Source organism: Vulpes lagopus, chromosome 3, assembly GCF_018345385.1.
Source record: "Vulpes lagopus strain Blue_001 chromosome 3, ASM1834538v1, whole genome shotgun sequence".
In the NCBI taxonomy this organism is placed as follows: Eukaryota; Metazoa; Chordata; class Mammalia; order Carnivora; family Canidae; genus Vulpes; species Vulpes lagopus.
The window spans coordinates 114,557,333-114,582,822 of record NC_054826.1 but is presented as its reverse complement, the minus strand read 5'-3'; the positions used below and the strand labels follow the sequence as shown (position 1 = coordinate 114,582,822).

Sequence of the window (25,490 nt, the reverse complement as noted above, 5' to 3'; positions counted from 1 at the left end):
CCTGATATAGGACTTGATCCCAGGACCTGGAGCCAAAGGCAGATCCCAGGACATTGAGCCACCCAGGTGCCCTGTTAAGGGCTATTTCTTGATCATCTACCATTGCCAGATAGTTGCCTCTTGAGTGATTAATCAGTAGTGATTGATGACTATCACTTATAGACTACTTCCTATATGCCAGGTATTATTTCACATTGTGGTCTGGTTTAGTTATTAGTCATCATAGCAACCCTTGGAATAGGAGGTTTTATTGTTCCTATTTTTTGGATCAGAAAACAGAGGCTCAAGGAGTACTCACATTCACAAGACTACCAAGAGGAGGAGCCAGGGTTTGGGTCCAGGAATCTGGCTTCACAGCACTCTGTCCTACTGTCGTATTGCCCCCTAAACTGAGCTTTCAGTCACTTGTGGTCACACACATGGTCCAGAAGCAGATGATGCTCCTGATGGTCAGTAGTAACCTAATTACATCACAACATGTCATTCACCTTATTTCATCTTGTAATGCAGACATTTTATCATCTCACATCATCACCAGAAGAAGAAGGGTGAGTACAGGACAATAAGATATTCTAAGACAGAGAGAGAAGGGAGACCATATCCACATGACTTTTATGACAGGATATTGTTATAATTATTATTTTCTTACCATGCTAATTTATAAATTAAATTTATCATAGGCATGTATATATAGTAAAAACATAGTACATAAAGAGTTTGGTACTATCTGCAGTTTCAGGCATCCACCGGGGTCTTGGAACCTATCCTCTGTGGATAGGGGGACTGTTGTATGTCACCAAGGCTGCAAATACTTCCCTCTGAGGCTCTTGGAATTGCTGTCAGATCCAGTTTGTAAACCATGCAAGAAAATCTTATTATAACTTTATAGTCATGCTTCTTTTCTTCTTTTTAATAATGGCAGCATTGATCACTTCATTCCCAAACTTGGCTAGGAGTTGCTTTTGTTTCTAAAAATCAAAGTCATCCTCAAAAGACAAGGCTTTAAAAAGAAAGTCAACAGGCTCTGACCTGAGGGTGACCCCCTGGTTGTCTTACAAAATAAAGGGCAGTGGCTTTGTGACAATATTTTCCTTTTCTGCTCTGAAGCTCTGTCCTCTTGCTTTCAGGGGCATGGCTTTGTGCCAGGTGGCTCTAGTAGCAGTCTTGATGGGCTGCTAAATAGGGTGAACATTACCATTTGGCCGTAAATTGCATTTCACTTTTTATACATGGCATCAATTAACTTTTGCTACAAAACAAAGTATCTCAAAAGTTAGTGGCTTAAAACAACAATTTATTTAGTTCACTCTCTTGCAAGGCAACAATTTGGGTTGGGCTCAGCTGGGAGGTTCTTCTGGCCTTGGCTGGGCTTATTCATGTGTCTGTGGGTAGCTACCAGGCAGGCTGGGTACCGGCTGGCCTAGGATGGCCTTAGCTGGGATGGATCATCTCTGCTTGACTTGGACTCCCAGGTTCCATTAGATGAACCCTGGATTGTTCACCTGGAAGCTGGGCAGGGGTATAAGGATTCGAGTAGAAGTTCTCAAGGCCCCTTGAGCCTGAGGCTTGGAACTGGCCCATTGCTACTTTCATGGCATTATGTTGGCCAAAGCAGATCACAAGTCACAAGCTCAGATTCAAGGAGTAAGGAAATAGATTTCACCTCTTGATGGGAAGAACTGTAAAGCTACATTGCAAAGGATGTGGATCCAGGGAGGGGTGAAGAATAGCGGCCCTTTTTGCAATTTACCTCATATGCTGTATTAGAAATAATATGGACCTGGCAGCAGGTGACAGGTTTGACTTCTGGATCTAGCCTAGTGACTTCAGGGAAGTTACTTGTCTGCAACTCTCTCCTCTCCTCATTTGTAAACCACAGGTGGGATTATTAAGAGGGTTAAATGAGGTAATGTGAGAGTGCAAACTCTGGAGTCCAGCTGGTTTCAAATTCTTACTCTTCTATCTATGAGTAAGTGACTTTGGGCAAGATATTTAAACTTTCTGTGTCCTAATCTGTAAAATGGGAATAGTAGTAGTAGTAGTAGTAGTAGTAGTAGTAGGAAGAAGAAGAAGAAGAAGAAGAAGAAGAAGAAGAAGAAGAAGAAGAAGAAGAAGAAGAAGCTGTTGTGAGGATAAATAAGTAAAATTTATTTATTTATTTTTAAGATTTTATTTATTTATTCATGAGAGACACAGAGAAAGAGAGAGGCAGAGACACAGGCAGAGGGAGAAGCAGGCTCCATGCAGGGAGCCTGATGTGGGACTCGATACTGAGACTCCAGGATTATGCCCTGGGCCGAAGGCAGGCACTGAACCGCTGAGCCACCCAGGGATCCCATGTTAAGTAAAATTTAAAAGAGTGCCTGGCACAGAGAAAGCACTGAGTACACGTTAACTGTTGTGAACACAATTAACATATGCCTGGAAAGTAGCAAGTCTACAAGAGGAACGTTACTCCCTATGGTCCCTACTGGGTAACCAGTTGTTGCTTGAATAAATGGAAGGTGGCATCCTTGTTACTAATTTCTGTGTATTACAGATGGCCAAGGATGGACTTTCCTCATCATTCTAAAAATACTAGTGCCTTCTAAACATAATATATATTTGTAAAAATCTAAACATAACTCGTGGAAATAATATGGTGAGCTCAGAATCTGAGAATTAACTATGAAGAGCCCTCCAAGGCTGAAGAAGCTGCTGGAATCACAGCCACAGTGACCAAAAAAAAAAAAAGTAAGAAAGGAAGACTGCAAGTATCCCAGACTTCTCTTGAGACTTCATGTCTAGAGGATTAGAAGCCATTAAAAAAAAAAAAAAAAACCCACACAAATGAAAATAATTGATTGATTTTTTTTTTTTTTTTAAGAATCTATCTTAAAATAAGTCATTGACCACCCCCTTGGTTGTTTAGAAAGCTGCAATATCTCCTGTTACTTTTGAGGAACAAGAAAACCCAAGTCCTAAACTAATTCCATATCCAAAAGATGTTTCAACTGTTAATCCCTTAGAATAATAAAAGGGCTATCCAGGAAATAGGTGTAAACAGAGCTTTCCTGAAATCACATTTCTGTGTCAGACATCAAGTACTATGGATTTTTCCATGCTTCTACATGAAAGATCATCTATCAAAGATTGATAATGTTCTAAAGTAGAGGTCTGCAATCTGTGGCCTATGGGGCCAGCTGCCTGTTTTTGTAAATGAAGTTTTATTGGAACACAGCCTCATCCATTCGTTTACGTATTGTCTATGGCCACTTTTGCACTAAAAGCACACTTTTATACTTTTTCACTAGAGCCAAATTGAGTAGTTGTGACACAAGTCTAATGTTTATGTCTGGCCCTTTAAGACGCAGTTTGCCAACCTTTGTTCTGAAAACCTGGAACTACCCAGATTTTTGTGGTAGTAGCTACTGTGCTTCTGTGAGAGGCCATGTAAGGGAAGCCTCATGAATAAGCGTAGAACTTGGAACTATGCTCATCTGAATTTAGGGCCCAGTTCTACCTCTTTAGATATGTGGCTTTGGACCTTGCTAACATTGGGACCTCACAATTTTAACCTACCTATGCCTCAGTTTCCTCCTCCATAAAATGGAAGTCATAATAATAGTAATTATTAGTAGTAGTAAAAGAGAGTTTATTGGAATTAAATAAGGCATTTAAAGTGTTTGCCTCAAAAAAAAAAAAAAGTGACCAGCACAGCTACAGTAAAAAGTAGCAATAAAATAAAAACAAAATTAAATTGGAGAAAGGTTCCTTTGGCCTGGAATGGAAAACTAAAGAGGAAGGCAGTAGATAAGGAAGAGGTGGGTTGAGACTGGCCCTGTGGGTAAAGACTGGTGGGAAATTAGTCTAAAGACATACAGATTTTCTGAAAGAACCCAGTGATGAAGGGTAGGGTAGGCGTGCTGGGGTCACACAGGTGGGCTTGAAGCTCCCGCTCCAACTTTTGCTAACTCTGGGCCCCTAGAAAGATTCCTTAAACTGTGAGACTCAGTTTTCTTTTCTGCTAAATGGGGAGGATGATAATCATACTATCCACCTCACCAGGGCTTTTAAGATGATTGGGTAAGATGTCGAGTGTATGGCACTTAGCACAGGGTGAGTGTTCAGTAAGGGGTAGCCATTGTCATCCAGGACTGTGCTTGAAAGAAGGATTCAGGAAGAGAAGCAGCTGGCAGCAAGTGAGAAAACAGGGATCCAAATTAACAGTGAAAAAAAAATGAATCCAGCTTTAGGCAAGAATAGTGAGATGGATTGTCAGAGCCTCTGCCAGAAGCTTCCTTCTGCACAGGCCTTGACCAATTTATCCATCTTCTCTGAGCAGAGGGCAGGCCTTGAAGGGAGTTCTCCAGACCTGTTGGTCTCTTAGAGGCATGTCTATGATGCTAGGTTGCAAATAATTTCCATATTAAGACAGTAGTTTCCATGGGAGTAGAGTTTTTATGAAGACTTGCTTGTTCTTTGTTGAATCTTTGTTGACATTGACCTTCCTGGTCTTCTATTTATAGTTATAGCTGCCTTCCCTGGGACCCCTGGGCTGCCCATAGTCTATGTGATTCGGAAGGGGGAAGAGGTCTTAAGGCAGGAAATCAACTGTGCAATTGTTAAGATAGAACTTCAGCATTTTTCTCAGACTGAAGGTTGATTAAAAGGGGACAATGCTATTCCTGTTTTGTCATGAATTGAGTTGTATTCCGCTGGAGCAAATTAAGTTTCAGACACATAAATGTCATCACAAAGATTAGACATTACAGTTGGCTCAGTGTTCTTGGAGATCCTCTGACATCTAGACATGCCTTTGGATTAGCTTAATTGAAACATGAGAGATCAGAACTTAATGAGAACTTAATTGGACTGATACATTAAATGGAGCTGGCTTAGTGGCTGTGTTGTAAACTTCACTTGGAAATTCTTTCCAGTACATCTCTGGAAATATATTGGGCATTCAGAGTAAGGTTAATAATTTTTGCTATAAACAGTTTTTGATAAAGTGTTGATATTGTTAGCAGTAAAAAGTATTATGAACTCAAAAGAGTTTGTTTTAGCTGGATGTGTTGAGTATGCAGAACTAACCAGTCCCGTATCTGCTAGTTAACTCTGGGGGCCAGTCCCTCAAAGTAACAGAAAACTCCATTCAAACTCACTTCAGTGAAAAAGATTTGTTTAAGTATATGCTTTCCTGTGGGGAGATCTTCCACAGCTTGATCTGAGGGCCAAGATGATGTTTTCATGACTTGGTTACCTCTCCATCTCTAGATTCTGTTTCTCTGGCTTGGCTCAACCATCAGACATTCCCCACCTTGTGACACCAGCCTATGTCTCGTAGGTTCAAGTGTACCTAAGAAAGAGAAAATCTCTTTCAGAGTTTCTAACTGAACTGCTTCAGGTCAATTACCACTTTGGAGTCAATCCTTGCAACTAGGGGAACTTAATGGACAGTAGGCTGTTGGGCAAAGGAAGGTTACCTAACCCAATGCACATGGCTTTAGAGTTGGGGAAGGGTGGATCTCCAAAAGGAACTCAGGGTGCTGTTACCACAAGAAGGCAGAAGGAATGTTGGGCCACTATCTGGGCTAGGACTCATTATGCTGCAAATAGCAGGAAACTGGCTTAAATAATGAAGGGGATTCATTGATTCAGAAAACTAGATGGTTCTGAGGTACAGAAGGAAGATTTCAGGATTGGTTTGATTCAGGAGCTCAGTGATGTAATTGAGGACTTGGTTCTCTTCTGCATCTCTGATTGGCCTCTTGCAGAGTTGGTTTTTACCTCAGTCTAGCTTCCCTCAGAGTGGCAAAACAACTACTGCCACTGGCCTCAGCTTTGCCCCCACCTACTACAGCAACCAGGAGAGAATGGTCAAGCTTATTTAGAAAAGCAAAGGAAATGACTTCCCAGAAGCCCCAGCACATCTCCTCTCATACCTTATCAGTCTGAAATTGATTGTGCACCCATTCTTCATTCAGCGAATCCCTTGGGTCAGGATAAATGTGGACCAGATTAGTTTAGGTCTCAGTGACAGGTGAGGTGGGATTATGTGGACTGCCTTATCGGGGTTCACACCTGGAGCTGGAGAGGAGGTTAATCCTCTATACTCATCACAGCTACTACCCAGCTGGGGATTGGCTGCTGGACATTGAATTAATAACCACAGTGGGACCATGGCTTACTCATTTCTTTATCTCTAGTGTTCAACACAGTCTTGGCACATAGTAGGTCCTCAGTAAATGTTTACTGAACAGGGCCAAACTGGAAGAGGGTATCTTGCATAATTTGGAAAGAAATCAGGAGTTTTTTGCATGAGTGAAATGATGCCTAAAAATAAAGCTTATCTCAGCTTTAAATATGGATTAAATGCAGAGTCTGGATAGAGGCGATAAGACTTCCCACCTCTTCTCCTATCCTATCCCATGTAGCGTAAAATGTTCCCTTTCGCTTTGGTTGCTCATCAAATTCCATTACAATGAAGAGTATTGTAAACAAAAGTTAGTATCAGGAAACTATTTCTAACTCCTGATAAGTCATTTGATGATCTCATGCTCTAAAATCTGCCACTATGAATAATTCAGTAAAACAAAATCTCCTATTTCTTCTTGGAGTCCTTGCCATCTAATGGTCATTTATTGTAGTTTTTTTACTTGTTATTTTTTTGAGTAAAACACCCAAATATGTTTTTAAAAATGCAAGGGCTCTGGTCAGTGAAGGAGAAACTCTATTTTCTGGCCTTAACTAATAAGGGAATTAGAAATAGCATCAGCTTTTGTTTGAAAACATTTTCTAAGGAGTGGAAAAAATAGATTTTCACAGGAAAGGTGTGGTACAATTATTTTAGCATTGCTCCTTTTAATTAAGAACACTTTTAGAGGGATCCCTGGGTGGCGCAGCGGTTTAGCACCTGCCTTTGGCCCAGGGCGCGATCCTGGAGACCTGGGATCGAATCCCACGTCAGGCTCCCGGTGCATGGAGCCTGCTTCTCCCTCTGCCTGTGTCTCTGCCTCTCTCTCTCTCTCTCTGTGACTATCATAAATAAAAAAAATTTAAAAAAAAAGAACACTTTTAGAAATTGCTCCTTTTAATTTAGAAACACTTTTCCACGCTGAAAGTCTTGGTCAATATTTTGTGTTATGAGTACGTATGTTTAAGTTCTTTTGAAAAGTATTATTTTTCTTTTTTTTAGTTATTTATTTATTTTTTAAAGATTTTTTATTTATTTATTCATGAGAGACACACACAGAGAGAGAGAGAGAGAGAGGCAGAGTCACAGGCAGAGGGAGAAGCAGGCTCCATGCAGGGAGCCCGACATGGGGCTGGATCCCCGGTCTCCAGGATCACGCCCTGGACCGAAGAAAGCACTGAGCCACCTTGGCTGCTCGAAAAGTATTATTTTTCTAATGAAATTCTAATGCAATGGGGAAAAACTGGACTTGTTTGAAGTTTGCTGTGATAACTATTTTGGCCTGATTATAGTCCAAGTATGTACTTATTTCTAGCATGATTTATTTATCATTTTTGTCATGTCTATGGGGTCTCCAGCATGCGGAACTTTAGTGTAGAGAATACCTATGTGGGAAAGGAGGCTATGATATTCTAAATGCGTGCCATACCTGTCCCTGCCTTGTCCATGTCCCATCACCCTGGCTGCAAGTGATACAGCCAGGAATAAGTGTCACACCCTGTGGGAAGCCACTCTAGGATGCCAAGTGTCTGTGAAATGATACAATTGCTCTGCCCCAAAGGGATGGCCTCTCCTGAGTAGTATCTTACCAACCCAATCAGAATCTTCATTCTGGGGAGTAGCAATGCCAAAGAGCTGAGTCCCACATGGATCAAGAACGAGAAATGTTGTTGAGTCACAAAGCTCCCCAAGGACGAGGCTACTGTGATTAGCCAGACTTGTGCCCTGAACAGCTGTGGACGCTGGTCAATTCTCCCTGAGATTTATCCCCAGTCAGAGGAATTCCCATTTTCCTTTCACTCCTTCTACCTTTATAGCACCCCCACCCCCGTGCCAGATAGAATATATTAGTGTTCAAAAATATTTGCACGCTCTCCCTAACGGAGAGACCATGTGACTGCTTTGGTCAAAGCAATGTATGGATGTGACATATGTCATTTCCAAATGACATATGTCATTTGTCTAAGAGTCAAAGCATGGTTCACCATATTCTTTTCACTTGCCATGACAACTAGTGATATTTCAGAGAGAGGCTACTCTGTCAGGCTGAGTCCCAGAGTAAAAACAGCGGTGGAGCAGAGAGCTATAGTTGATTGAAACGTTCATGTAACACGAGCAAGAAATAAACCTTTGATGATACAAGCTTCTCAGATTCGAGAGTTTGTTGCAACAAAAATCTATCCTAAACTGATTTGTAAAAAAAACCCAGTCACCAAGGTAACCTGAGCATATTTCTATCCCTTGCAGACCCAGTCTCAAGGAACACAATGCCATAGCAAGCCACACTTCAATTCACTAACCTCACAGCATGTGCTTTTGACCTTTTTGGGGTGGAATTACATTCATCACCTGATGCAGACTCAGTGCCTTTCCAACACTAGTAGCTTCTGTCCCAGTCTCTGCACCTCCAGTCTGCCTCCTGTACATGTACCCAACACGAACATTGGGACAAAACACTCTCTGAACTGATCTCCAATTTCTGCCTTTTCTTCCTTTGGGGTTCCAGTCTTTTATGATGATGTTCTCCACCACCCCCTCCTCGAATTTTATTACAAAATTTATCCAGCATATAGAACAATTGAAAGAACTTCAAGGGAACACCCACATTTTTACCATGATTTTACAGTTACTATTTTGCTTTATTTGCTTGTTTGGATATCTGTCCACTGATCCATCTGTCCATCCCTCTATCCAGCTACCTTGTTTTTTTGGATGCATTTTAAAGTAAGCTGCGGACTCATAATGATGATGTCCTTTCCCTTGACATTTAGTCTTTTTCCTTTTAATTCTGGATTTTTAAAAAAGATTTTATTTATTTATTCATGAGAGACACACAGAGAAAGGCAGAGACACAGGCAGAGGGAGAAGCAGGCTCCATGCAGGGAGCCCAATGTGGGACTGGATCCCGGGTCTCCAGGATCACGCCCTGGGCTGAAGGCGGCGCTAAACCGCTGAGTCACCCGGGCTGCCCTAATTCTGGATTTTTAAAAATTGCTTTTTAACCTTGTCTGAGGTTGTCTTAACTGTTTCCTTTGCTTGCCCAAACTTGCACATATTCACCCTTTAACAATTGTGAACTCAGTGTGTTTATCCACATTACATAAACCCTGGGTGCCCACAGTTTCTTAATCTCACTCCTTAATTTTTCTCTCAATTACTTCCTCTCTTATCTCTTCACTCACCACAACTTTTCATTTGCTTTCCCTTCTCTCTTTCAGCTCCCCGGCAGATAATTTTTAAACTAAACAACAGCTGAACAATATCCCCACTGTTCCATGTGTCTGAGTATGCACGGCACGTCCACACTTGCCCAGAACAGAAGGAAAACACAATTTCTTCCATTTTATTTGTTTGCATCAAAAGTGATTAAATCTGTCTGCATGACCTTCATACATCAGAGCATTTGGCTATTTTAAAAGTCTATTTAATAGAGTAAGTCAAGCTGCATTCCCTTGGTAGAAGGAATCTTTACCACCAAAGGGTGCAGTAAATGCCAAGGAACAAAGCATCTTTTGTGGGACAGGGGAGAGAGACACTGCTATCTTACAATTGCTGAATTGTTTAAATTATTATATCGCAGTTCATGCTAGATACATATTTGCATTGTTGTACAAGAGTTTTCTTATTTTGGTTAAAGATGGCTTTTTGAAGGGATACCCTACTCTTGCAAAGCAGACTCAGAAACCCCTGTTCCATGGTCTAGTATATTTAATTTTATTACCCTGGCTAGCAGTGTTTCAATTTTTTAAGAAAAGGGTAACATCAAGGAGGTAAAAGACTGCAAACAATCTCCAGTAACTCAGGCACCACTATATTTTATTTACTAACAGCTATAGTAAAGCTTTCAGTAAAAAATCCTAAATAGCACTTTCCTTTTGGGGGAGAATCAATTTCACAACAATCTTTCAACCTTATCTAAGACTGAGCTGAGTTGGCCATTTTGAAGTGAAGGGGAGAAAAAAGAAGTAGGAAAACTTTCATGATAAAATATTATGAGAAGAAAATGAAGATAAATTTTCCAGAATTATATCAGCAACTCCCACTTTTAAATGTCAGAATTCTTGTGAGTTCTTTCTTGCTTTGATATTTGAGAGTCGAATGGTGGATTCATTCATTAATTTATTCACCACCCATTGATCACCTCCATGCAAAGCACTCAATTAAACAATGAAAATATAAAGAATAGAGACATATGTCCTGTTCTCAGAAAGTTGATAGTTCAATGGCAGAGGTAGACATGTGGGCCAGCAGTTATAGTTATGTCTGAGATGCTATGACAGAGGGACATATGGGGAACTGGGGAAGGTAGAGAGCCTGCTCTAGACTGAAGAGGGTGAGAATACTCAGAAAGGCTTCCTGGAGGCACCTAGAAGGACAAATGGGGGTTAGCTGACTGGAGAAGAAGGAAATAGGAGTTACAACTCTTCCTGTCATAAGCAATAAACAACACAGTGAAAACTGGCTTAATAAAAAAAAAATATATTGGCTCATATCCCTCAGGACATGAGCCATGGGATTTGGGCTTCGAGAATAGCTGGATCCAGGGTCTAGTACAATGTCGTTAGCAATTGCCATTGGTGGTCTAGCTAGCAGTATCTCCCTTCTTCCTTGCTAATAGAACCCAAAACATTTTTTCTTTGGAAAAAATGTCCTTCAGAAGTGGCTGGGCTTAACTAATTATATTTGTAGTGATCCTATTTCCAAATACAGTCACATTCTGAAGTACTGGGAGTTAGGACATCAACATATGAATTTGAGTCAGGGAGGACACAGTTCAATCCACAACACCCTGCCTTTCTCTCCTCCCTGTCTCAGATCTCCTGCTGGTACCTCTCACTGGCTGGACCCACCTAGTGCGTAAGGGAGCCTGGTTGATATGAACCGTAAAATCATCCTCCTGAGGCACAGAGCACAGTGGAGAGGGTAGACCTAGAGAGAAAAAGAGAGAGTTTCCAGCAGACTCTGGAAATCCCCCTTCATTCTTGGGAAGGTTCTTCTTACACGGTAACCATCACCTCCAGATTTACTTGGTTCTTATCCTGCTATCTTAAAGGGAGATGTGGCAACCTTCTATCTCCTGGTTTCTGTAACAATTCTCTTTTTATTTAATTTAAATTTAATTATTTAATATATAATGTATTATTGGTTTCAGAGGTAGAGTTCAGTGATTCATCAGTCTTGTATAACACCCAGTGCTTATCACGTCATGTGCCCTCCTTAATACCCATCACCCAGTTACCCCATCTCCCCACCCCCTCCTCTCTAGCAACCCTCAGTTTGTTTCTTATAGTTGAGAGTTTCTTATGGTTTGTATGTCTCTCTGATTTTGTCTTGTTTTATTTTTTCCTCTCTTCTCCTATGATCCTCTGTTTTGTTTCTTAAATTCTACATATAAGTGAGATCATATAATTGTCTTTCTCTGATTGACTTATTTTGCTTAGCACAATATCCTCTAGTTTTATCCATGTCGTTGCAAATGGCAAGATTTCATTTTTTTGATGGCTGAGTAATTTTCCATTATATATATATTATATAATTATAAATTATTATATATAATGATATATTATATATAATAAATTATTATATATAATTTATATCCATTTATCCATTCATCTGTTGATGGATATCTGGGCTCTTTCTATAGCTTGGCTATTGTGGACATTGCTGCTATAAACATTGGGGTGCAGATACCCCTTTGGATCACTACATTTATATCTTTGGGGTAAATGCCCAGTAGTACCATTGCTGGGTCATAGAGTAGCTCTATTTTCAACTTTTTGAGGAACCTCCATACTGTTTTCCAGAGTGGCTTCACCAGTTTGCATTCCCCTATTATACAAGGGTTTCCTTTTCTCCCCATCCTCACCAACATCTGTCATTTCCTGACTTAATTTTTGTAATTCTAACTGATGTGAAGTGGTATCTCATTGTGGTTTTTTATTTGTATTTCCCTGATGCTGAGTGATCTTGGGCATTTTTCCTTGTGCCTATTGGCCATTTGTATGTCTTCTTTGGAGAAATGTCTTTTCATGTCTTCCTGATTGGATTATTCTTTGAATGTTGAGTTTGATAAGTTCTCTGTAGATTTTGGATATTAGCCCTTTATCTGATATAACATTTGCAAATATCTTCTCCCATTCTGTTGGTTGTCTTTTGGTTTTGTTGGCTGTTTCCTTTGCTGTGCAAAAGCTTTTTATCTTGATGAAGTCCCAATAGTTAATTTTTGCCTTTGTTTCTCTTGCCTTTGGAGACATGTCTAGGAAGAAGTTTGCTGTGGCTGAGGTCATAGAGGTTGCTGCCTGTATTTTCCTCTAGGATTTTGATGGATTCCTATCTCACATTTAGGTCTTTCATCCATTTGAATCTATTTTTGTGTATGGTATGAGGAAATGGTCCAGTTCCATTCTTCTGCATGTGGCTGCCCAATTTTCCCAACACCATTGGTTGAAGAGACTGTCTTTTTTTTCCATTGGATATTCTTTAATGCTTTGTCAAAGATTAGTTGACCATAGAGGTGAGGGTCCATTTCTGGATTCTCTGTTCAGTTCCCTTGATCTATGTGTCTGTTTTTGTGCCAATACCACACTGTCTTGATCATTACAGCTCTGTAATAGAGCTTGAAGTCCAAATTGTGATGCCACCAATTTTAGTTTTCTTTTTTCAATATTCTTTTAGCTATTTGGGGTGTTTTCTGGTTCCATACAAATTTTAGAATTATTTGTTCCAACTCTATGAAATAACTTGATGGTATTTTGATGGGATTGCACTGAATGCATAGAATGTTCTAGGTAGTACAGTTCTCTTAAAGGAGTTGACTGATTCCATTTAGGTTACAAGAGACTTTCAGTGGATTCAGGAGGCAGGATATCTGGTGGCCCACCCCATGCCTTCTTAGCATGCCTTCTCTCCCAGGACTCTAGAAGGGTTTTTCCTTGTGGTTTACTGGCTATCTATCTATCTATCTCTTAGGGACTGCATTCACTGGCTTGTAATGAAAACTCAAGAACAGTGGTAATAAACCAAATGACATTTATTTCCCCTTACATATCAAGATATTCAAAGTAGGTCAGACCCAAGCTGGCATAGAGATTAAGGAAGTCATCATTGACCCAGGCTCCTTCTAACCTACCCTGCTCTACCATCCTTAGTATGTGGCTTTTAGCCTCATCGTTGAAAGGTGCTATTCCACGTCCAGTCACACATCTGTATTCTAGATTGAAAGAAGCAGAAGGAAGCTTCAAGGAAGGAGGGGCAGCAGAAATTGAGAAAGCAGAATTTTTTCAGAAATCCATAGGACCTGTTCATTTCTATCTCATAGGGCAGAACTGTGTCATGACTGTTCCTTGCTATAAATAAATAAAATCTTTAAAACAACAACAAGATGACTAAAGAAATGTCTTCAGAATTCTTTTTTTTTTAAGATTTTATTTATTTATTCATGAGAGACACAGAGAGAGAGAGAGGCAGAGACACAGACAGAGGGAGAAGCAGGCTCCATGCAGGGAGCCTGATGTAGGACTTGATCCCAGGACTCCAGGATCACGCCCTGGGCTGAAGGCAGGCACTAAACCGCTGAGCCACCCAGGTGTCCCTGTCTTCAGAATTCTTTGCATCACCCCGATTTACTGTTTGTTGATACACTTATAAACCTCATAAAAGACTCATGCATATTTCATCTAACACAAAAAAAATCAATTAACCTCTCTTCCTTTGTCCTACTCAGACATGTGGACAAAGAGTATTATTTAATTCTCTCTTCTCTCTTTTCTCTTTAGAGAAAAAGAACCAAATTCATTGCCTGTAATTTTCTGACCGAGTGGTTATACAAGTAAGTTTTGCATGTCTTTGAATATTCAATGACCCTAAGGATTCAATAGTGTTAATTTGCAAGCAGAATAGCAACAATTGACTTGAATTTTTGCTTACTGTTTTTTTATCAATCAAACATATGGCATCGTTTCCAGTCAAAATCCAAAGAGGATAGGGGAGTCTTTCACAGAATTCTTCTCCATTCCATTTGTGGAGCAGTGGCTGAAGCATCAGTAAGTACCAACACAAAGCCTCTAATAATTTATTCCTATTTTAAGATTGTGTTAATGATGGTTTTCTCCAATCCAGCTAACTCATGTAATCCACCCAGGTCTCCAGGTCAGTTATATTTGTGGCTCTTGTCTCTAGTTATTTTCAGTATAGGCTAAGAACATCCCATCCATGTGGTGATTATTCAAGAAGAACTTCAGAAATAAAGCAGAAAACTTTAAAAAAATTCTTATCCTAAGTAATTGATCTCTCCGTTCTTTCTACTTCCCTCTCTTTTTCCCTTCCTCCCTCCCTGCCCCATCTCAAGGTTATTATGTCTCAAGAAATATGACTAAACTTTTCTAAATATTAATTTTTAGTTATACGCATCAATTCTACATTTTAGGGCTCCTGGGTGGCTCAGTGGTTGAGTATCTGCCTTCGGCTCAGGTGATGATCCTGGTGTCCTAGGATGGAGTCCCACATTAGGCTCCCCGCAGGAAGCCTGCTTCTCCTTCTGCCTGTGTCTCTGCTTTTCTCTTTGTGTCTCTCATGAATGAATAAACATTTTTTTAAAATTCTACATTTTAAATATTTACCAACTGAACAGCCAGGCACCCCTTTACCAGCTTTTTAAAAATCTGAGACCAGCTACACATTGAAAGAAGAATATTAGAAAACCTTGTTTTCTTATTTAGCTTCTAGACCTGTGCCTAATTTTGCACACTATGAAAATGGAAGGCCCATAATGTACTGAGTAAAAATGATTACTAAGTGGAAAATTTGCATGTTTTTCTATGACAAGGTTTTTTTCATTATCATTCTCCACGTTGTTGCTTTGCTTTGAAAATGAAACATTTTCCCACTTTTAATAACCAATAAAAAAGAATCTTAAGGATAGGAGAACTTCTCTAAAAAAGAATCCGCTCAAATACCTAGTCATTTATTGTATAAATATCTTAATTTAAAATGGTTGCAAAAAAAAAAATAAAAAAAAATAAAATAAAATAAAATGGTTGCTAACTTCCCTGGCAGCTCATATAAATATACTAAGTGATGAAAGTGATCATTTCACTTGAACTCCACAAGAACCAAAACACAAGAGCTCTCACTTTAATGGGCATTTGCATTCTTTATTTCCATAATCTTCCAAAGAGATGCCAAGAAGCATGATAAAACTTTAAATTATATTAATCTAATTTGGTGCAATACATAGTTCTTAAACACCTGACCACATGCAATGTACAGAGCCTGGTGTTGTGGAGTAAATAGAGATGAATAAAATATGGCTCTGGCTCTGGGGGTAAGAGAGACATATTTACAGCTATCTAAAGTTTCTGTGGTGGGTGTTGTAATACAGGTTCAGCACTAAAGGTAAATGGGGAAGCACAAGACCATTCACAGACCCTCCCAGTTGGGACAGTGGCTGAGCTGGTTGGTACTCAGATTTGGTTTTGAGAGGCAAGGACTCAGGTGCTATATCCTTCTCAAAGATATTTTTGATCAGAAGAGTCAGAGAGACAAGTAAGAATGAGGGCATGACCTAGGAAATAATATCTAATTCAGGTTTCTTGAACCTCAGCACTATTGACATTTAGCACCAGATAGTTATCTGACATGGGGTTGGCCTGTGCATTGTGGAATGTTCAGCAAATTCTCTGGCCTCCACCCACCAGATGCCAATAGCACCTCCCTAAAGCCATACCATCAAGAATATCTCCAGACACTAGCAAATGTCAGGGGACTGAGGGCCTGAGCAGGGCAAGGAGACAACAAAGTAGCCTCTGGTTGAGAACCTCTGACCTAGTCCAGTGGTTTCCTACCCTGGCTGCACTTGAAAGTCATCTGAGGAGCTTTTGTTGCCTGGCCTCACCCAAGACTGATTAAATGAGCCCTATTAATTCAGGGTATAGCCCAGGAATTGTTGTGTTTTTTTTTTAAATAGTTTCCTGGGTGATTCTAATATACAGCCAGAGTTGAGACCTCTCCCCTACAGCAGAAGAAGTACTGTGTCTAAATAAATAGTATAATCATATTATTCTAGTAAAAAATAGTATACTTAAGGTAATAAATAGTATAATTTAGTCATCCGTCTGCTAAGCACTTTTACACAGGTTGTCTTATTTAATCTTAATGACAACACTAAGATCTAGATGCTAAAGCTGAAAGGATCTGGGAAGTTGCAAATAAAGTGAGGTAGGTCTTAGGCAAATATGGTGATTGTTGGCAGCATAATAAATGGGCATTTTGAAGAAGGCTTAAAGGTACACATTGGAGGTAGGTGAATTTTGAGGGAAGACTGTCAATGTTTTTTAAAGGAAGCAAAATATAAGCTAGCATTTCAGGCAGCTTTGGGTTGGGGTTAAGAACATAAGCTCCGTGGACAGACAAACCAGTATTCAGATCTCTATTCTACTACTTACTAGTTGCATGACCCTGGGTGTTTTAGTTTCTAATACTCTGTAAAAAATTACTCCAGCACTTAGTGGCTTGAAACAATCAATACTTCCTATATCATCATTTCTGTGGATCAGGAATTCAGGGGCAGCTCAGCTGGGTAATTCTGGTTCAAGGTCTATCATTGGCCACGGTCAAGATATCGCAGGGCCTGTAGTGCTCTGAAGGTACGACTGAGCAGAGAGGGATCCACTTTCAGGTGGGCTTAGCCACAGGGTGATTGTCAAAGGCCTCTGTTTTTCTCCACATGGGCTGTTTGAGTGTCCTCCCAATGCGGCAACTGGTCTCTCTTAGGATGAGAAACTAGAGACCAAGAAGGAAGCTGCAGATTAAAAAAAAAAAGAAGAAGAAAAAGAAAGGAAGCTGCAGGGCTTTTTGTGACCCAATCTGGGAAGCCAAACACTTGCACTTTGACCATATTTAGTTAGGTTTTTTTTTTTTTTTAGTTAGTTTTTTTTTTTTTTAAGATTTTTATTTATTCACGAGAGACACACAGAGAGAGGCAGAGACATAGGAAGAGGGAGGAGAAGCAGGCTCCATCCAGAAAGCCCGATGCAGCTGAGCCAAAGACAGTGGCTTAATCGCTGAGCCACCCAGGCGTCCCTCATATTTAGTTAGTTAATTAGAAGTGAGTCTCTAAGTACAGTTCAAGTGCCACGTTCAATGGGAGTGTGATGAGGCTTCACCTTTTGAAGGGAAGAATATCAAATCATGTGCAGACGTATTTTAAAAGTGCCATAGCAGGTCACTCTGTAAGCCTCCATATCCTCATCAGTAAAATGTTTAGATAAGTAAAATTAGAAAGACGCAGTGAAATGATTCACTTACAAATGAAATCACAACAGGCCCAGCCTATAGTAACATGTGGCTCACTGGTGGCTGCAGTTGCCATCAAAGGACACTGTGGACTTAGGAAGAGAGATACAACAGAAAAGCGTACTCAAGACCAAAGGCAAAGGTGGGAGAAGGCAGGACTTGGTCCAAGCACAGGAAATCAGCACAGCTGGCTCCTAGAGCATGTCAAGATACAGGGATGGGATAGAAGATAAGGCTGAAAGGGAGTTAGGGAGTAGATTTTGTTTTTTTCAGCAAAACCATGAAGTTTGGGCATTATTCCATAAGTGAAAGAGAGAGTATTAAAAGATTTTGGAGCAGAGGCGTAATGTGAGCAGGCTGTTTTGGCAAGATAACTCTCAGGAGTGCAGGGGTTATGTGAGATTGGGGAAAGCCTGGTTACAGCCTTCAGATCTTGAACTGGGGCAGCAAGAATAGAAAAGGAGGTAGTTGGGGTGGGTAGAGTGGATGGATGTCACAAGATGAGTTTGGCAGTGGAGAAGAGATGTGCCTGAAAAGATGAGAATTTGCTGGGCAAAGGGGAGGCCCAGGATAGAAGCAAAGAGACCTAGCCAGGAAAACAGGCTCAAGGGTAAAGATAAGGATTTCTATCTTAAGCACATTGAGATTGAGGTGCCTCTAGGACATCCATATTGCAAACATTGGCCTGAAGCTCAGAAGTGGGGTCTGGAGAGAAATGTTGATTTTGGAATCAAGGTTCCCATGTCAGATGTACAGATGGAGCCAAGAGCCAAGATGGACCACAGCTAAACTTTGGAGTACCCCAGAATTGGTTCCAGAGACTCAATGAAGGAGGCACTTACTCTAAGTCATGTGATTGGCAGTGGTGATCATGGCTTGTTTTCTAGTTGTTGCAAAGCAAGTAATTGTTTCTGCTTAGATTTTATGTATGTATGTTTGTTTATTTTTTAAAGATTTTACTTATTTATTCATTAGAGTATGCACAGAGAGAGAGAGAGAGAGAGAGAGAGAGAGAGAGAGGCAGAGACATAGACAGAGGGAGAAGCAGGCTCCATGCAGGGAACTCAACGTGGGATCGGTCCTGGGACTCCAGGATCGCGCCCTGGGCCAAAGGCAGGTGCTAAACCGCTGAGCCACCCACGGATCCCTTTTATGTTGATTTAAATGACCAGCAGAAAGAGAGAGTAGGGGTATATTAGTTTTCTATTGCTGCTATAACAAATTACTATAAACTTGGTGGCTTTAACCATTGCAAAGTTATCATCTTACAGTTCTGGAAGTCAGAAGACTGACACAGATCTCCCAGGGCTAAAAACAAGTTGTGGACTGGCTGCATTCTTTTCCAGAGGCTCTAGGGGAGAACCCATTTCCTTGCCTTTTGCAGCTTCTCAAGGCTTCCTGTATTGGCTGGTGGTGTCTTCCTCCATCTTCAAAGCCAGCAGCATTGCATATTTCTGATCCTGTCTCATTAGTCACATTTCTCTCTGTCTCTTTTGCCTCCCTCTTCAACTGTTAAGGACTCCTATGATTGCATTGGCTCACCCAGCTAATTCAGAATATTTTTCCCATCTCAAGGTCTTTAATCACATCAGCAAAATCCTTTTTGCCATTGTAAGGTACCATAAGGTTCTAGGAAGTATGATGTGGACATGTTTAGGTGCCATTGTTCTGCCTACCTAAAAGTGTAACAGAGAATATGGGAAAATTGGAAGTGCCTCACTCAGGGATCATCTCCATTTTCTTGGGGATCACTGACATTTTTGAAATGGTATTATGGGTTTTACAAAAATGACACATGCTTAGAGAAAAAATAAAAGCAAATAGAAAAGTAAAAAGGATAAGGTACAAATCACCCATGAGCCCGTCTCCCAGATATAACCATTGTTGACATTTTAGTGAACTTCCTTTCAGAGATTTCTCTATGCATGTATACACATATATTAGATAGAAGAAGATATATGTCTTCCTCTGAGACCAGAGCTACAAGTGAAAGAAAATTTGAGTTGGAAGGGGAGAAGTTGAGCAAGTTCATGGTGGGTCCTGTCATTCTGGTTGTTCATGTAGGTGTGAAGGCATCTGCTAAGAGGGAGGCCCAGGTTCTGGAGGCTTGTGGGGGGCATGGAAGAGGGGGCGGTGGTGCAGCAGCTGCCATCGTGAAATTGATAGGGAATCAACTAGGGATAAATAGGGATGGCCCAGCTGATGGCCTGAATTTGTGGTGCATATAAACAGCCTGCTTATGTGATTATCACCAGCAACCCTCTGCAACCCTAGAAAGGGGGTGGAGAAAACAGATGGTTGGGTAAAATCAGGGTTGAAGACTAGCAAAGCTAATATAGTGAAAGGTCTAGACTGGGCCTAGGGGGTCTTAAATAAAGGGAAAGCATGATTATCTTTTCTATGAATAATATCTTAGGTTTTTCTCCAAAAGTACCATATTTTTAAAATTCTGTTAACGATTTATCAACCAATTTTCAGAAAGAGAGGGAAACACCACATTATGTATTTACTTCGGAAGTAAGAAATGACCAAACTTGGAGACACTAAAATGGGAATGGTAGGGGTCCATATGGCTTTTGAAATTTCAATAGGTATATCTTATTTGGATCATGATTCAAAGAAAGAAAAATTAGGAGGCAACTGGAAATTTGACTGCTTAATAAATAGTTGATGATATAAAGAATTATTGTGCTTTTATTTAAGGTATGATAATCATTTCATAGTCATGATAAAAAAGTTACTACCTTTTAGAGAAACATGCTAAAATATTTATGAATGAAATATGAAATGATATGATGTCTGTAGACAGGGTTGGTGGGAATGACGCTGAATAACTGACATGCAGAACAGTATAATTGAAGCTGGCATGGTGACATGGGTTCATTTTTGTTTTCTGCCTACTTTTTTATATCTTTGAAATTTTCCATAATAAAAAATTAAAAGGAAAAGAAACAATGAGATTTTTCAAAGCTCATCGTGACAATTAAAAGGAAAAGAAACAATGAGATTTTTCAAAGCTCATTGTGACCCCTTGATTAAATGATGGATGTGCCGTGGGCAAGGAAGTATCTATTGACTGGCAGTCAAACGGGGGGGGGGGGCACTGTGGGCTGTTCTTCTCCACCGGAGATGGTTGGAGTGACAGACAATGGGGGAGACTGAGTTTTCATGTGATTGTGCTGAAAAACTTATGGAAGGAAAATGGCCCCTGGGCAAGGAGAGAGTAGCAGGTGTGGGCCCAAGTCAGAAGCCTTATGGTGGCTGGAGAGGCCTTGGTCACCCTTCCTGAGACCTGGTTCTGAATGTGCATGGCACCAACAGTTCCCTTACTTTGACCTTATTCTCCTTTCACACCCTCCTCTGATGCCAAACCCACTTCTCCCCAGCACCAAAGAGGAGGAAGGTTAACACAATCCGAGTCTTGGGCTTGCCCTAAGAACATGGCTCCAGTAATAGTTTTTCCTTTAATAAATACTTTTTCTGTAGAGCGGAGTAAATCTTTTAGGCTTTGCAGGCTTCTTATGGTCTCTGTTACAATGACTTCAACTCCACCATTGTAGCATGAATGCAGTCATAGACAGTACATGAATAAATGGATGGCTGGATTCCAGTACAACTTTATTTATACAAATAGGTGATGGGCCATATTTGGTCCATGGGCTATAGTTTGCTGAGCCCTATTCTAGATGCCAGTTCTCAAATCCTAGCCTTGTATAAGGACTGAAAACAATATAAATAAGTGTGAGTAAGTGGGAAAGATGGGAGGATAGGGAGGTTACGATCTGAACAGGAATTTGGAAAATTGAGATATGACAGTCTCCAGGGACAACCCATTCTAAGATGTGGCCATTCTATGAAGTGACTGATGCAAGGGAAGATGCCGGTCATGGAATCATGTGGACTGGAGGTCATGGTGTTGAAGGTGTCATCAGTAAGAATAATGAAGTAACTGAGAAGACTAGTGGGGGATGGATTGGAGAAGATGACAGCAAGTCAATCCTGGAGCTACCAAGGGCGGTGTAAGAATGCGAAGTGGCAGTGGAAGTGTAGACATTAAGAACTTGGGCTCTGGAATCACATCTCCACCTTCCAGACCAAGTTTCACCATTTCCAGCTGTGTGAATTCTGGCAAAGATAACCTCTCTGAGCCTCAGTTTTTCCATTGATAAAATGGTCTTTCATCTAAACAGATCTACTTCCTTACCTAAGAGGAATTCTGGGGCCAACTATGAAAGGGATACCATTTTTCCGATACTGATACATATACGAACAGCTATGTTCCAGCTATTTAAAGGGAGTTATTTATTTGTTCATTTATTTAGCTAATATGTATTGAATGCTGAAATGTGCTCTAAAATTACAGAGCAGACATATTCATAAGCTGGTTGGGTACTTACCCTGTGCCATGGAAATGTGACACAGACAAATGTGGCATATGTGGCACAGACAAATGTGACAAATGTCTTCATGGACAGTTTTTGTGTATAGCTGGATTGCAGTATGCATGTAAGTTAATTCAGTGGTATGCTTTTGGGGGAAAGAAAGAGGAAGTTGTCCTCAGTGTTATGTGCCCCTCATAACATAACTACTTCCTTCTGTTTGTTCATCTGTATGTCTGTCTACCTACATAACTACCTGCCAACCAAGCATTTATATAGTGTTTATTCGGGTACTCTTTTGAACGATTGATAAATAGGACCTAATTTAACTTGGGCAATAACCCTACAGGTTGGGAATTTTATGTCTCCCTTATATGAGTCAGGCTATGTTAGGCTAGGTTGCAGTTATAAACAACACTGAAGTAATAACAGCTTACTTCTTGCTCATACAAAGACTGACACAGGTTGGACAGCCCTTTTGTTTATGGCTATTTAGAACATGATTTTTGAGGTCACTGAAGCAGAGGAAGAAAAGAGGAGGCACCTTAGTTCTTAACCTTCTCAGCCTAGAATGTTCTTAACCTTCTCACCTCTCCTCACACAGCCTGACCCCAAACCAACTGCAAGGGATGCTGAGATCCATAAGGGAATGCTGGGTATTCCATGAGTACTAGCTCCCAGTGGCAGCTGTATTTCAGAGAAAGAACTGAGGCGCAGAGATAACTTCCCTGAGGTCATAAGCTGGCAAACGAAGAGACAGGATTGAACCCAGGCAGCCTGGCTCCTGAGTCCATTGCCATTAATGAATGGTAAATCCATCTGCTTCACTGCCTCTTAGCTCACCTGGTACTTAAAGTGATGAGTGCTAAGACTGGGAGAACACTGGCTATGTGGCACTAATTGAGAGATGCAATGGGTAATTTGAGGTATGTTAAAGGGAAATTTTGACTAGATGTGATTTTCATCTTATGTGCTGATTTCAGAGTGCAGCGGCTGTGGAAGATACAGCTCTGTATATTATGTTTGTGTTAGCATTTATTGCCTCAGAGAATCCCATCTACCAGCCTAGGGAGCCATTTAAATGTGAGTTTGGCTCTATTTTAACATTCTGGGTAAGACAAATTCTCCACCAAGCCCAGCTGTCTTTGTTGCTTGATGTCATTATATTGTCAGATCACAGCTGGCAGGTTAGGATCATTTGTCACAGGTGGCTGCCAATTGCTTTTCACATAAATGCTGGGTCCTTCTCCTACAGGTTACCCATAATTTAGGAAACTCTTCACTCTGTCTATCCCTTCTCAGTTACCCATTTCTTTTCCGACACTTTGAGCTTTAAATAACTGCATTTTATGTAGTTATTTTATATAGACATTGATAACACTTAACATTTTTTTCTCAATTTATAAAAATAAGATTTTATCACATATAAAAGAAACATATTTGTTAAATAAACTATATTAGGGGGATCTCTGGGTGGCTTAGTGGTTTAGCGCCTGCTTTTGGCCCAGGGCGCAATATTGGGGTCCCAGGATCAAGTCCCGCGTCGGGCTCCAGGCATGGAGCCTGCTTCTCCCTCCTCCTGTGTCTCTGCCTCTCTCTCTCTCTATGTCTATCATAAATGAATAAATAAATTTTTAAAAATAATAAATATATAAACTATATTGTAAAAAGTAAATGTTTAAAATCAAGGATAACCATAGAATTAAATAACTCTAGACCTAGAAATCTTTCAAAAGGATGTTTCACTCCAAAGAACAGGAACACAGCTTTTATTTTTCTTTTCTAAATTATTTTGTAGTTGTTGTATTGTCTACAGAGTTACTTTAAGAATTAAAATTACGGGATCCCTGGGTGGCGCAGCGGTTTAGCTCCTGCCTTTGGCCCAGGGCGCGATCCTGGAGACCGGGGATCGAATCCCACGTCAGGCTCCCGGTGCATGGAGCCTGCTTCTCCCTCTGCCTGTGTCTCTGCCTCTCTCTCTCTCTGTGCGTGTGACTATCATAAATAAATAAAAATTAAAAAAAAATTAAAAAATAAAAGAATTAAAATTACAACCCATTACAAAACCAGGGGCACCTGGGTGGCTCAGTCAGTTAGGTGTCTCACTCTTCATTTTAGCTCGTGATCGCAGGGTTAGTGGGATCAAACCCCACATCAGACAGTCTGCTCGGGAGTCTCTGTCCCTCACCCTCTTCCCCTCCCCTTGCTCACATGTTTGTGTGTTTTTTCTCTCTCTCTCTCTCTCTCAAAAATAAATAAATTAAGTAAAAAAAAAATTACAAAACTAAAGGGTACTTATTCTACTTCTTTTTATTCCATTTTCTTGCTTTCTGTGGTAGACATTCATGTTTCTCTCCACCCTGCATTGATTTCCTCCTCCTCCTGGTTAGAGGGTTTCCTCCTGTGCCTGGAAGGATCACCTCTCTTCCAATATCAGTCCATGTGGAAGGTGAGCTGATTCCATTTCTGGCTCTGAGCCAAGTGTGTGACCCAGGCCTGGCCAATCAGGGCTGTGCATCCCCCTGACCACCATGATTGCTCCCAAGCAGCCAGGAAAGTTTTCCTTTCTTTTTCTCAAGAGCTGGAGCTTTAAGGTCATAAGCCTTGAGCTGCTGGGATAACAGCAGAACTGAGAGGCAGCCAGAGCCTGAGTTTCTGTGGCATTGTTTGGGGCCTCTCTATATGGTCATGCCAACTCTGCCCCCTTAGTTACTAAGCCTTTTTAAAATTTTTGGGTTTTTTGCCTAAGCCAGTTTGAGTTAGGTTTCTAATACTTGCAAATGAAAGAGTCCTGACTTATATGTGTTCTTATATGGCATTGCCCCAACTATGCTCAGTACCCTGAAGTAGTCAGCTTTCTCTAGGTTCTGTTGCAGTAACAAACAGCCCTCAAATCTCAGTGCCTTACAATGGCAGACGTTTATTCTCCACCCTTTTTTATGTTATCGGCATGTCACTTTTGACTCTTTTCATTCTGGGACCCAGGATGAAGGAACAGCTCCCTCCCTCACTCTCATGGCAGAGAGAGAAAAGCAGTGGCTGATCCATGCAGTGGCAAGCTTTACTTCTGCTCATATTTCATTGGGCAATACAAGTCCATAGCCAAGTCGAATAGCAGTGCTATGGGGAAGTTGACACCACTGCCAGGCAGAAACTGCAAGCCATATGGCAGAGTAGAGATACACAATTCTCTTCCAGGGACAAAAGTAATAACTGGCACCAATAACGCAATCTACTACATGCTCTAATCAGAGCTCAATGAGGGGTTTTGTTCCCTACCTTTCAGCGGTGGTGAATGACATCACATCTCCTGATGGCTTTACTCCTATTTATGAATCTGGCATCATCCTCTTTCATGGTATAGAGTCCTGACTCAACCAGCCAATTGGAAACAACGAAACCTTTTGCTATGATAGAACAAGAAAAGTTTTACTTTTTATATTGATTGAAAAAGAATTGGTCAGATTCATTTGCAAAAATAAATCACTAAATAAGCACAGGAACAAAAGTGCCCTGCTGCCTATCTGGTCCCATGCCCCAGGGGAGAAGGCTCATGAAAGACATCATTAAACTGAGACCTTCAATGAGACAAAGATTGTGTTTTGGAAAAGAAAAGCTTGCTTTGGGTGAAATGTCTTTTCAGC

At 40.6% G+C, this 25,490-nt stretch overlaps 1 protein-coding gene across 2 annotated transcripts in view; it reads left to right on the top strand.

The window, feature by feature from the left end:
• IQCK (IQ motif containing K) overlaps positions 1–25,490 on the top strand; it is a 129,818-nt gene that overhangs the window by 23,270 nt on the left and 81,058 nt on the right. The window contains exons 5-6 of one of the 2 annotated variants that reach the window (XM_041748331.1): positions 13,951–14,003; positions 14,140–14,217. In XM_041748331.1, coding sequence (XP_041604265.1) covers positions 13,951–14,003; positions 14,140–14,217 — 131 coding nt within the window. The remainder of the gene's footprint in view (positions 1–13,950; positions 14,004–14,139; positions 14,218–25,490) is intronic. The other variant, XM_041748332.1, reaches the window with a different exon arrangement.